At 28.2% G+C, this 13,709-nt stretch overlaps 2 protein-coding genes across 2 annotated transcripts; one reads left to right on the top strand and one right to left on the bottom strand.

Annotated features, from left to right (window-relative positions):
* Window positions 1-1,105: 1,105 nt before the first annotated feature.
* Window positions 1,106-9,447, bottom strand: LOC123293139 (nuclear RNA export factor 1-like). Its single transcript, XM_044873855.1, has 10 exons — window positions 9,280-9,447; window positions 8,910-9,205; window positions 6,643-6,732; window positions 6,147-6,581; window positions 5,920-6,029; window positions 2,618-2,654; window positions 1,882-2,295; window positions 1,642-1,815; window positions 1,359-1,519; window positions 1,106-1,226 (listed from the first exon to the last, which is right to left on the bottom strand). Exons 1-10 carry the CDS (start codon window positions 9,353-9,355, stop codon window positions 1,127-1,129), a joined length of 1,893 nt encoding a protein of 630 aa, XP_044729790.1. The 5' UTR covers window positions 9,356-9,447; the 3' UTR covers window positions 1,106-1,126.
* Window positions 9,448-10,864: 1,417 nt separating this feature from the next.
* LOC123293604 (protein lin-52 homolog) lies at window positions 10,865-12,970 on the top strand. The gene is made up of 4 exons (XM_044874483.1): window positions 10,865-10,996; window positions 11,145-11,228; window positions 11,483-11,584; window positions 12,720-12,970. Exons 1-4 carry the CDS (start codon window positions 10,963-10,965, stop codon window positions 12,863-12,865), a joined length of 366 nt encoding a protein of 121 aa, XP_044730418.1. The 5' UTR covers window positions 10,865-10,962; the 3' UTR covers window positions 12,866-12,970.
* The last annotated feature ends 739 nt before the right edge of the window (window positions 12,971-13,709 follow it).

The raw sequence follows: 13,709 nt of genomic DNA, 5'->3' as shown, positions 1-13,709 counted from the left end.
GCAAAGTAAAAATATTTTAAATAATTCTGAAGTAAAATTAAAATTGATAAAACGAAAAAGTGATAAGTATTCAAAGATTGTTGCCCGTCTCTTTCTTGTAAAACAGTTTTATATTTAATCTCTATGGCGATACTCAACGGGGATGTCACTTTAAAAGTATCTTCTTTGTTTAATTAAAAGTTTTAAACGTTCATATTTTGCGTACTTCTGAAGATTTTCAAAAACGAACTTCATTTTTCTGTCCGTGCAGTGACAATTCTTCCCGGTGAGTTTTTTATGAAATTGTATTGATTGATAAAGACGCCTATGATAGCTTATCTTTCGAAAAGTATTAATAGCTATTCTTAAAATTAATTTTAATTCAAAATTCAATTCAACTCGAAGACTATAATAAATATTAAACAAGTGAAAACAAACAATTGACTGAGTTAATTGTTGAAATACCATGTATAGACATCAGTTGATTACGGAATCATATGTTTTTCACCTCATGTAAGTAAAGAGAGATAGTCAGCCATACATACATGTCACACACACATGGCTGGTATGTTTTATATGTACTACACTATGTTCGAAACTACTAAACAGTGATGTTTTCGAAAAAATGTTTCAAGCAAAAGTTGTTTATTTTTTTATAAGGAACATTTCTTACATTTAAACTTTTGTTTTATCTTTAACGGTTTACAATTTCCAATTGACCTATGTTGCTCATTTACGAGCTCGACCTCACTTTTTACGTTCTGAGCACGCTGTAGAAATTTCAACTTGATATCTTTTTTCGTTTTAGAGTAATCGTGTTGTCAGACGGACAGACAGGCAGGCAGACAACAGGAAATGGACTAATAAGCGTTACAAACTTGGGAATAAACTTAGCATACCTTGATATATTTCATATACATGGTATAAAAATCGTTTAACGGTGATTTGTTTAGAGTTTCGAGTAATTTAGGATAAATACTAGTCTGTAACGTTATATTCAGGTACATTCTAATAAAAATAAGACATTTATTACAAAATAATTTTAACGAATATTGTTTTAATTTTTAACCTTATTGTATAAAAATATGTACATTTCTTACAAAGATAATTTACTTAAAATTACAATAATTAGTCTTTACATTCAGTATTATTTAACAAAAGCTTCTGGTGGTATGCCTCCTTGTTTGTGTAATTCTGTAAATATCACCACCGCTCTTTGAAAATCCCAATTTGTTTCTTGTAAACACCTAAAAAAAAAAGAAAATATTTACATTGAAGTCCGTCCATATTCAAAAATAAAATTTACCCTTTTGGTGTACCGGTTTTTAAACGGGTAATTTACGCATAGAAATACAAACACGAGATGATTAAATACTTACTTTGTGGAAAAGTCCAAATTCATTCCTGATTGTTGCGCCATTGTATGGACCATTTGCTGTTTAGTGGCATCATCTAGTTCTGGTGGTGATCCTGCTGGAACTGTAGGTGATGACACTTGAGGACTTGTTGGAATTATTGGGTTGGGCATTTTAAAAGCATCCTATAAATGACCAAAATATAGTTTATTTACAAAATTATTTCAGTTCAAGTCAAATTCAAAGCTAAGAATATTGGAAGAAAAACATAGATTTCTAAGGATCAGAATTATCTTACAGAACTTACTTTTGCTTGTTCGTCTGTTGCATTTGTTATATAAATAGCTTCGTTTATTATACAAAATCCAGAGTTGGCAGCAACTATTATTAAAGCTCTAGTAAATGCTCGTAACGGTGGTGTTTTAAATCCTCCACCAATTTCTTTGAATATCCCACTGACATTAAGCATAAAAAATTGTGGCTGAAAAAAATATTTTTTTTTAAATTTATTTATATATTTAAAAAAAAAAAAAATTGTTATAATTACCGTGAAAAATGAAAGATCAACTTTAAACGAATTCATATCATGTTGAGTTTTTGGCATTTCCGCAAGAAATGAAACAATCGAAAGTTGTCCTTGTTTCAATAATTTATTTCGTCGTTCAGGATTTTGTACACGTAGTAAATTACGATTATCTAATTGGTACCAATTTAATGGTGGTGAATTTTTTTGTGTTAAACCATGTGGGTAGCCCATTGTCATAGAAAACATACCATTTTCATGGTATGCTTGCAATAATGGTTGTCGATTGTTACTATCATATATTTCAAAGTATTGTTTTAAAAATACTCGAACAATATCGCCTCCAGCATCGTTGCATAAAAATGTTTGGTTGGTTGGTGGTAATTTACATTCTTCAGTGACATCAAACACAATTGGTGGTGGCAAATCAACTCCATCCTTAAAAAAATAAACAATTTTTCAACATTCCTGTAAATAATGGAGAAATATGACCACAAGCCGTGGGAAAAATCCACGAACGTTTGCACATCGGTCAAAAACCGATGACAAATAAGAATTGCTCATGTTTTAAATTTGTGCATAAACTTCTTCACTATCTTTGTTACTTTGTAAATTTGACGTTCATTCATTCTTTAATGGTAAGGGCTTCTTTTAAAAGTAAAATATAAAAACCTTCATGGGAAACGAAACCACGACTGAGACATAAAAGAAAAACGTGTTTACGAGAGTGCATGGTTATTATTTTGTTAATTATACTTACCAATTTAATAACTTTAGGAAATCTCTTCCGCACTTCGCTGTAGACAAAGGAATTTAACGAACCCGAGGGCCCGCAGTTAGAAAACATTACTATAATCTGAAACCAGCTCTTAAACAATTAAGTAGGAATATAAAACAAAATAAAAATATATAAATTAAAATTCGTCGTGTACTTTAAATTTAGTTTAAACTTTTTGCATTTCTAAATGCGATTTTTTTGGAAAAAGTACTTCTTCTGAAATACAAGGCGTCTAAAACATTTCAACTTAGTAAAAATAAATTTAAACCTAAAATTTTTAGGCATGCCAGTTTTTATTACAAAAATTCAATGTTCTTTCATTCTATTTTATCTGAATCTAGTTTATTTATTTATTTTTTTATTTGATTGTTTTTAGCATTTGCACAAGAACATAAAGATTATTTTTAAACTGAATAACTTATTTAAAAATTAAAAACAATTAATTTTTAACAATAAATCAGGATTTAGCTATAACCCTGAGATGCTCCGATATCAAAAAAGGTGGACATTTTGCTTGAATTAATCAAATAAAACTGAAAATTTGCTTATGTTTTCAAAATTCATTGCCGTTGGTAGTGTAATTGGAGTAAATATAATTTTTTTTCCTTAATTTAAAATTGTAAATTGTAGGCTAGAGGCTAGTTTGTTATAATTAAAAAAATTTTAATGATAATATATTTAAAAAAAGTTTTTTTTTTAAATTGAAATTGAATCTTTTTGAATTTAATATATATATATATATATATATATATATTATTTGGTTATCAAGAAATTTATATCAGTAACCGGTTATCAAAAAGTTTGCATTTAAGCTCATTTTCACTTTCTTCATTATTTAAGTATTTATTTCAAAAATCAATATTACTGTAGCATGTTTTTCTTCTTATCTGTTTTTAAATAGTTTTCATCTTTTTTTTTTTATTTTTTTTTATTTTTTACTTATATAATTTTTTTTTCTTAACATCAGCCATTAAAGAAATGCGGACTTGCACATAAACCTCTGGTATTATATAAATGTTTTATTAATTAAAATTAGTTTTCTTTTTTATTAAAAAGAAGAAAAAAAGGATGGATGGAAAGTAAAGGATGATTGTGTTCCATGTGTTCTTCTAATTTCTTCTTGACGATGTTGGTTCTTCACGATTGTTTATAACTGATGCTGTAACTGACTTTTATAATCTAGCCAAGAAACTGTGTAGTAATGTATGAATTGTGTTCAAGAACAATTAAAATTGTCTTGATGAGGTGGTAAATTCCTAGAAAAGATGTCAAATCTTTTCGTAGAGAATTTTAACATAATATAAATACACACACACAGGCTTGCTGATTTTAATATCGTCAGATAACAGACAATCATTAAACAAATCTAGATTTTTCCATATTCCATAAAGTATCCAAATTTAGGGATGATGTTCACTTTTTTTAGAGGGAAAATTACAGTAGGATAGTTAAAGAATTTTCTCTTTTTTTTTTTTTTTTATTCGCAAGTCACGTTTTGCATTTTCTTTAGAAGCATCGTTATTTTGAATTTTTTTTAGTTTTTTTTTTTTGTTTGTTTGTTGTTGTTTTTTTTTTTTTTTTATTTATTTATTTATTTATTTTTTTCTTTTTTAATAGTAACATTGATTTTTGTATACCCTGTATATATGTTTAACATTATTTTTTCCAGCTTGTTAATTTTCAAAATAACCAAATAATTTATAGATATTTCAACAAACATTTTTAGATAATAATTGAAGGTTTTAAAACATTATCATTAAAATATTTTTAAATCATTCAAGTGAATCTTATTCAATAAAAATCAGTTCCATAGGTACTGAACTGATTAAATATTTCTGATTATTATTTTTATTTCAGCGATCGTGACAATTAATTTTGTAAGCAACTTAAACTGACATACTGTTAGTTTATTTGTCTACGCCCACTCATTTGGTGTGGGGTAATAGTTTATTACCGTACGCTTTTCCAACCAACAAAATTAGCCAAATTACAGTCAAAATGTTCTAGAATAAGACATGACTAATTTTAAATTATAATTAGCATAGATAAACTTGTACGATATACGTGTGATAACGCATTATTAACGTACAAACGTCGTTGTGCAAACTTCGAATGCGTACGTTAATAATCCTCTTAGCCCACAATAAATGGTTATTTGGTACAAGTATACAGCTTGCAGTATCAAAATATCGCATTTAAACCTTTAATATTGACTTATTTTAATGGGAGATCATATAATGGATCAAATATTGAATTAATTTATTTTCAAAACGCCAAAAATCAAAGATTTTATTTAATCTGTCTTGTGTACAAATAGTTCTGTAAATCATTCCTTATAGCGCATCAATGAGTGTGAGAGAGTCCACTAAGCAATGTGTATAAAAAAAGAAATAAATAAATAGGCAGTGTGTTTGTATCTCAGTTAACTCACGCTTATTATATATCGAAGTAATGCTGAACTACTATTGTTCAGTAATTATTTTTACTTCTTTCTTTCTTGCTTAATGTATATGTCCTCTTTCACACTCACTGATGTTCTATTAGTAATGATTTAGAGAACTATTTCTATATATTAATAACTTATCCACAAAATAAACATAACGCAGTATCTTTTACAGATTTCTGTAAAAAATAGAACAATATTTTTGTTCTCAAATCTAATTTGTAATTAATTAAACACTTTTTTGAATTTAAAGATGAAATAAAATCAATAAGTAGCTACGAATTGAAATTAAATTATTTACAGGTTTTTTTCTCCCATAAATCTTTAATTAAAATAAGTATTGAATTAAAATATTTTAAATAAAAATAATATCAAATTTTAAACATTGAAAAATACCTAGAATTTTTATGGCAATGAAAGTAAACATTTTCAAAATTTCAGTTTTGTTGTCGAAATTTTATAATATGAATTTATGATATCATTCAAAATTCATATTTTTAATCTTGACTAAAATTTTATTAAAATTTTAAACATAATTTTAACTTTTTGCTTAAATTTAATCTAATTATTCGATTTTTACGAAGTTTTCAATTTTTATTCTGATTCTTTGAAACATTAGTAACATGTCCTATTATTTTGACTCCCTTTGATTATGAAGACTCTCCCTATTGAACGAAAGCTTTATCTATACCGCATTAAAATACTCTATACAACTTTCTGAACATTTTCATTAACTTCTTTAGAGTTAAGCCCTATGCGCGAACCCTATTTTTAAAATATCATTCAATGAATTTCAGCTTTTAATATCTTTACGAGAAGATTTTCCATATCCTAATGTTACCTGACATAAACACTTTGATCCTTAAATTTGTCACAGAGTGGATTACCATCCAAAACCAAATCAACAAGTTGCAATCCTTTCAATTTATCCAAACTTCGAATGTCACGAATCTGTGTACAAAAATAATAAAAAATTAAAAAATAAAATACTTGAAAAAACATTACGAGACGTTAGAAAAAAGTCAAAAATTTCGTTGGAATTCTAAAAAAAGTAAATATTTTACGCACCTCATTATTTCCAATATGTAATATTTTTAAATTAGGTAATTTCTTTGCCAAATTGCTTAAATGATCTATCACATAAAGTCGATTTTGACATAAATTTAATGCTTCTAAATCTGGAATATTTTCTGCAATTACATCAATTGCTGCATTCATAATAATTGCACGAAACAATGCACAAAATACATCTTGTAATTCTGCATCCACATGAAATTTTGTTAAATCTAATGCTTTTGTTGCCGGATTATAACGTTTTGCCATTGCTAATTTCATCTTCTCTTTTAATCGATCATTGATCTCAATTTGTGGTAGTGCATGAAATACTCGAACACCCAAACGACGTCCATCCGGTAAAACGATTTTCTTATCTGAATTAAATATTTTCGTGGCAATTTTAAAATCGTCCACAAAGAATACAGCATCGGGACCATTATTTCGCCACTGTGTATAAAATGTTTATTAAAATGTTTAAGTTTAAGGAGTAAAGTTTTGGGTAACTTACGTTTATAGGTATAAATGATTCAGGATGTTCTAATTGTCCAAGTAATATTCGTAATAAATCTTGTTTATCATAGAGTGCTCCAGAAAATATCTGTAAAAAATTTTAATTTCCAAAATTTAAGCAATTTAATCAAGGGAAATTTTTTGAAATTCAATTATAATAGTACAAAAATGTATTTTTTAGTTTTTCGTTTCTAATTAAAATCAGGCCTTCAGAATTCCATTCACTTTTTTGTCATTTTCACCTAAATAGTAAATTTCCTGACATTTATATAAACTTTACTCGATACCAAAACGACTGTTTCGGTACCAAAACGACTGTATTAAAAATAATCTGAAATTTTGTGTGTCAATTCAAGTATTTTATAGTATAGTTATATAATTCAAGATTCTCTGTACGATTTACGGTAAAATTAATTATTAAAAAAGCCCTTTTTACATGGGGATATATAGAGAAGTCGTAATAAATAATGGTTTTTAATCAATAACAAAGTGCTTTTCAAAATGTTACCATTTACATTCAGGACTCACATTAAACCTTTATGCCATTTTGAAAAGTAATAAACGAGCCACGAGTAAAGTAATGTAAACCGTACTTTCAGGCACAGCTGATTTTTTCATTGATTGAAGAGGCAAAAGATTATTATACATTTTAATGTGTTGTGTCAGATTCGCTGCCGCTGTTTTTTTGCGATTTTTTGCTACTTTTTTATATAAACTTCGTAGTTTATGGTGTTTATATACTTTTTTACTTTTAAAGTTGTATGTGTTTTCAAATACAGTTAAAATACATTTTCTTCTTTATTCCCCGACTAGAATTTTGATATTTATGAAAACTTAACTCGCAATTTACTTTCTTTGAACGATACGATATTGTGACGCAAATTAAGATAAAAACGATTATTTCAATGTTTTATATAAAATTCTTTAACAATATTTGTGTTTTATAGTTTACAAGATTGTAAACTTGTGTTTTATTTAAAATTATCCACTCGAAACGGGTAAAAATATGTACTCGGCTTAAGTTTACTTTACTATCAGGGGCGGATTTATGCGTAGGCAAAGTAGGCCTGTGCCTACGGCGGCAAAAAATTCGTTTCAATTATTAAAAATTTTTTTGTTTTATAACATCGTAAAAATATGATTTTTTTTTTCAATTTTAGCCAATTTTGCCTGAATGTGTATTTGGCTATAATGTGTATTGAAGTTGAAACTTTGCTACAAGTTGATCTGAACAAAATCATCGATACATTTGCTGTTGAAAAAGTCTGGCGTAAAAATGTACATTGAAATAATTGAAAAATGAATTGTTTTTTTGTTTTGTAAACCTTACTTATGATTAAAAAGTTATTTTTTCATTTATTATATTAATTATTTTTCAATTTCCAAATAAATAAAACAGATTTTTGCTTGAAAAAAGGCGGCGCTTTGATGCCTGCCTATGGGCGGAAAATTCGTAAATCCGCCCCTGTTTTCTATGTTTTTAACAAAATTTGACACAAATTCGGTTGATAACATTGGTCGGCAACATAGAGATGAAATTTGAATTTAATAACGAATTATTTTTTTTTTTAACAAGAAACTTATTTTTCTGATTTAAGGTAGTACCTACACGAAAGTGATATTCCAAGAATTTCTCAAAACTCAGAATATAAAATATTTAATTCATAATACACTTGCTGTTAAAATTAGAAGATGATTTACCATGCCATACATGAGATATTAGCAATTAAAAGTGACGCAATTTGTACGTGTACATGGGAGAAGTGTATAAAAATACACAAATTTACAAATATTATATTTATTTACCAATGAATGACGTCCACCATCTCTATGAAAAACTAATATAATGTAGAATACTATATTTAGAAAATATATAAATAAAAATAAAAATTATTTACCATATAGTTTCGATAAAAAACTTAAATAAATAACTCGTTTTAGCGATGATTTTTGTGGAAAAGATATGAAGACTAATGTTAAAGGCATATGTCATAGTGTGTGTGTTTATATGTATACTAGAAACAGTAGTGAGGAACTACAGTCTTGTGAAAATAATATATGGTATATGTATAATAGTCATAGCACAGTTAATGCACTGAATGATAGTATTAGTCCAAAACTTTTTGACTGGACGGTCGCGGAGGAACTACCTTAATAACATAACAAAATAACAAACTGACTCCTCCGTATGTTTACTATCAAAAATATGTGAATATAAAAAATAAACTAAAATTCTCAAAAATTATCAGCTATTGCACAACTTACCGTAACTTTATACCAGCTTGTTGGTCCTTCTAATAGTTTTCTTGTTTTACCAGTGTTACCGGCATGGCCACCACCACGTGGGGCTGGTGAGTGTACACGATTACCACCACGCCTTCTATTATTTCCAATTGGATGAAAATTACCTTGTGAACCACTGCTACCACCGGTCATAGGAATATCTTCATCATCTAAATGACTTTTTATGGCAAAATCCCAATCTCTTTGTTTTTGTTTTCGGTTTGTACGATTATTTTGTTTGAAACTAACACGTCGAATATTTTCCGATCGCTCATTATCTATCACGAGAAAAAATTACCCAATATTTTATTAGCATCAAATTATGTCAAAAAAGAAATAATTAAATACTTACCATTAGCACCAAAATTTTTATTGCGTGCATCATAATGATTATTCCAATTTTTATTTTTACCAAACTTTTTCGACATTGTATTTTTCGTTATAAACAAATGAATCAGAAACTTTTGTTATTATTTTTATCACACTTTTGTACTTATAAAATGGGTGAAATAAACTTATGTTGACTGGCATTAAAATTTTTAAGTTATTAAAATTCACACTGTTTCCTATATGGCATTAGTATCGACTAAAGATACATTTTTATGAGCATTCGGGTTGAACGTTAAGGTGTGATTTCATGGTGACGCTTGACACTAGCTTCTAGCGTCAAATTTGATCATATTGTATAATTTCGATCAGAGTTCCATCTAGATAAAAAGCAGCGATAAAGCTGAAAATATTTGAGCATCAACTTTTCATTTAAAGACGTGATTGATTACCTTTTGTTTCAGACAGTTTGTTAAAAAACCAATGTGATAAAAAGAATAACAAATATATTATATCTTTGTCCAACTTGTTACTGACTGTACAAAACAATAGAGAATCGTAATTGAAATGAAAAGGTCTATTAATTAACGCTCATACCATTTACTTGACGCTACAAATGATACATCGAACTGAATTACTATCGATATTATGAAGCCGTTTTAAAATACTTCAGACAGACAGTTGCACTTGTTAGATATTATTTAATAATTATTGGTAAAACATTATAATAAAAGACATATCATGTTAATATAACCATGTGTTGTTGTTGATCCAAATAGGTTAGGGAATAACAGAGATCGATAAGTCAACTGGACGCTTGACTCTAGAAATTGACGCTCAGATTTGACGCTGTTTTTTTTATCTAGATGGAACTCTGATGGAAAAAAGTCTTTCATAATTTATAAAATAGAAACCATGTTCCGAATCCTTCAGGCTGTGTGAAAAATACATTACATTAAATTTTACATAGTCAAATATGTGATAAATGATAGTTTTTATTGGAATCAAAAAAGCTTAATTTTCGATTAAAAATGTGTAAGTATAGATAAAGAAGTTTAGCCTGGTACTTAAAATTAAAGTTAAGCTCTTCTGGTTAAAAAACTCCCATTTTTCGCATATTTGGCTACGAAACAAATTTAGTTTAATCAAATTTTAAAAAGAGATGGTAATATAATATATTTCTAAAGTAAGTGAGATATGAAGTTTACGTTTTTCATAAAAATACTTCTTGGACCATTGCTATGCTAATTCCAATGCTTATGTACTATCACTTTTAAGTAGTATTATTTGGTAATACAAGTTTGTAAAATAAGAATAGTGATTAATTTCTTGAATCAGTGACTCAGACAGGCCTTTCTTTTTCAGGCAGCTCCAATGTAACATATACCATGGAGACTAGACAGACTCTCTAGTCTCCATGGTATATGTACTAGGTTTTTGACGCTGTATATAAACGCGTCAACTGATGAGAAGCCACCTTTAGTACATTCTGCCAGAGTGTTGCTATACCTACAATTTACAAATCAAACAACTTACTTAATTCACAAAAATAACAGTTTAGACTTAGAACGTACAAATTTTCAAAAGTTTTTAAGCTATTCAAATAATATAATTATTGATATTTATTAATTTATACAAAAATTAACTAAAAACTCCCGCATTTTTGTAGCCGGAAACTTGGCGCGGTAAATTTTATAATTAAAATAAAATGGCTGGCCATCAACCCGGGAGTGTTCAAGAGGGTATGAATTTAAATAGAAAATTTAATATAAATATCATCAGATAAAACTTTTTAAAAATATAATATAATTGAATAAAACATATCAAAAAAAAGTTTTGTTGAAAATATTCATGATGCATTTTGAAAATAATTTTTTTGTTATTTTATAGACGATAATCTCAGATCTTTGGAAGAAAGTCTACTTAGCTTGGAAAAACTGGATCGTACGTCGCCTGAATTATGGCCCGAAAGAAGTAAGTTAATTTTTTTTTTTATTTAATTAAAATTTCTACACCTACTACAAAATAATTTTTTTTGGAAAAGAAATATATTTGTTTATTTTCAAATATAGACGTATTTTTTATGAGACGTCAAAGCTGAAGGGATACAAGGGGTATATTTACTTATGTTTTACTTGCATCTTTATTTTATTGTAACAAAAGTTTGTGCTTTAATTAATTTTTTATTTAAGTGTTTAGACTGTTAAGCAATTTTTTTTTCTTTTTAGTGCCGGGCGTCTCAGAATTTGTCAGCTGTTACACACCTCCTAATAGTTCACCACCATCATGGACAAAAGGGTTAACTAATGAAGATATAAATATATTACATCGTAAGTATTATTTTAAAATTTTTCTATTCGTGCTTAGAAAATGTATACTGGATTTTGTGCTTTCTTCTATATGTGGTTCTAATACCTTTTTAATGAAGTCGTTTTACATTTCGTTAGTTTTGTCAAAGAACTGTCATATTTCCATTCATAAACAAAAGTTATCTTAAACATATTGCTAAACACGATCCTGGGCTTATATCTCTCGACAATTACAATTTCTAGGGTGAAAAACTTGGAAAATTTAATCTTAACAATTATAAAGAAAAAAGTTTTATATTTTCTACTCTAAAATCGTGGAACCTTATTTCTTCATAGTTACCCTCTCAAGCTTTATCTTTGTTTCAATTTTAAATCTAAGGAATTGAGGTGATAGAATTGAATTCATATTAATAGGGCTTTTCATTTACAAAATGATTCTTTTTTGTTTCGGACTGTTTTCAATCAAGTAAAGACATATATCTTCTACCCTTTGTCAAAAAGCGCTGCTTGAAAAAGATGAAATAAACTTTCTTAGGTTGAATAGTTTTTTGAAAACTGTTCGAAACAAAAGCAAATCGATGAAAAGGTCTATCCACGGATCTAGTAATTATAATAGGGATGTAGTATAAAGTCCTACTTTAGACGAGGGGGGTGTATCACTCAGGGGGGAAGCAATGTGCCTACTTTTGATTGGCTGCGGCTCTCATTTGCGGGAAATTCAAATAGAACGATAATATATAGTGTGTTTTAGATTTTAATATTTCTATATCCATGATTTTAGATTGCCTCAAGCAATATGCCTACTTTTGATTGGCTGTTCGCACTCTCAATTGCGGAAAAATGTTTCCATGCTTACAAACGAATCAAAAACACTTCAAGAAGGCTTTGAGCTTACTTTCAGCATGCGCCTAGTTAACAGCCAATAGAAAGTAGGCACAATGATACCTTGCCTCTTCCCCCTGAGTGAGACTCGCCCCACTCGGTTATACTCCATCCCTTTTAAAATATTCCTTTATCCATGGAATAAACCAAATAAACACTTGTCATGAAAAAATAAACATTTAAGAATATCTCTATACAACTTGTTTGATCATAAGTTTAAATTTCGAACACTCTTAATCGAATAATATCCTTTAAAATATTTTTTAAATTTTAGAATTGGGTGCATTATCAATGAACGGGTTAATAGCAGAAGTTAAAAAATTGCATGATTTGGCCTATCAGCTAGGGCAAGAAGAAGCCAAAGAAATGACTAGAGGGAAATACCTTAATATTTTTACAAATCGAAAAAATAAACGATAGCTTTAAAATATTTCATTCTAATATTAGTTTAGGGTGTTACTTAATGTTTCCACAAATATTTTTTGTATATAAAATTTTTAAATTATAATTAAATCATACATAAGATCAACGAAAAATGATTATAATCATATTATGTAAGCATAAATAAATTTTTTATCAAAAAAGTTGATTTTTGTATATTAAAAAAAATTCCCATTCCAAAAACGATTTTATTTGCTTAAAACCCCACCTTAATTCTTTTCTGAAATGTTTGACATCTATTTTACGCATTGACGCATTGGTCAGGCAGCGAAGAAATGTTTTTTAGTTTGACAGGCTCCATTTTTATATCCTGTATGTATGTAATATACATCAAGGTATACTAAGTTTAGATCCAAGTTTGTAACGCTTTAAGATAATGATGCTACGAACAAAATTTTGGTATAGGTGTTCATGAAATCTCCTAATTAGTCCATTTCCGGTTGTCTGTCTGTCTGTGGACACGATAACTCAAAAATGAAATGAGATACTAAAATTTTTATAGCGTGCTCAGAATGTAAATAGTGAAGCTAAGTTCGTAAATGAGCAACATAGGTTAAATTGGTCTTGGTTTCGTAGGATTCATCTTGTAAACCGTTAGAGATAGAATAAAAGTTTAAATGCAAAAAATGTTCCTTATAAAAAAATAAACTTTTGTTTGAAACATTTTTTTATAAACGTCACTGTTTATCTGTGAGAGGGTAAATTAGGTAACAATATTAAAAAACCTCTGGTGTCCATTTTCTCCAAAACTAGAAAAGATAGAGAGTTGGAAATTTGCAGGTAGCTTCAACTAGTGGTCTGGTGAAACATTTTCAAAAACGGC

This window comes from Chrysoperla carnea, chromosome 2, assembly GCF_905475395.1.
Source record: "Chrysoperla carnea chromosome 2, inChrCarn1.1, whole genome shotgun sequence".
In the NCBI taxonomy this organism is placed as follows: Eukaryota; Metazoa; Arthropoda; class Insecta; order Neuroptera; family Chrysopidae; genus Chrysoperla; species Chrysoperla carnea.
This window is presented reverse-complemented; position numbering and strand designations above follow the sequence as displayed.

Excerpts from the sequence above, each read along its gene's own strand:
- LOC123293139 (XM_044873855.1), bottom strand. The coding sequence starts at position 9,355 with ATGTCGAAAAAGTTTGGTAAAAATAAAAATTGGAATAATCATTATGAT. Across the intron at positions 6,733-8,909 it reads CAAGCTGGTATAAAGTTACG|ATATTTTCTGGAGCACTCTA; the intron begins GTAAGTTGTGCA and ends AATTTTTTACAG. Across the intron at positions 1,520-1,641 it reads CAACAGACGAACAAGCAAAA|GATGCTTTTAAAATGCCCAA; the intron begins GTAAGTTCTGTA and ends GGTCATTTATAG.
- LOC123293604 (XM_044874483.1), top strand. The coding sequence starts at position 10,963 with ATGGCTGGCCATCAACCCGGGAGTGTTCAAGAGG. Across the intron at positions 10,997-11,144 it reads ACCCGGGAGTGTTCAAGAGG|ACGATAATCTCAGATCTTTG; the intron begins GTATGAATTTAA and ends GTTATTTTATAG. Across the intron at positions 11,229-11,482 it reads TGAATTATGGCCCGAAAGAA|TGCCGGGCGTCTCAGAATTT; the intron begins GTAAGTTAATTT and ends TTTTCTTTTTAG.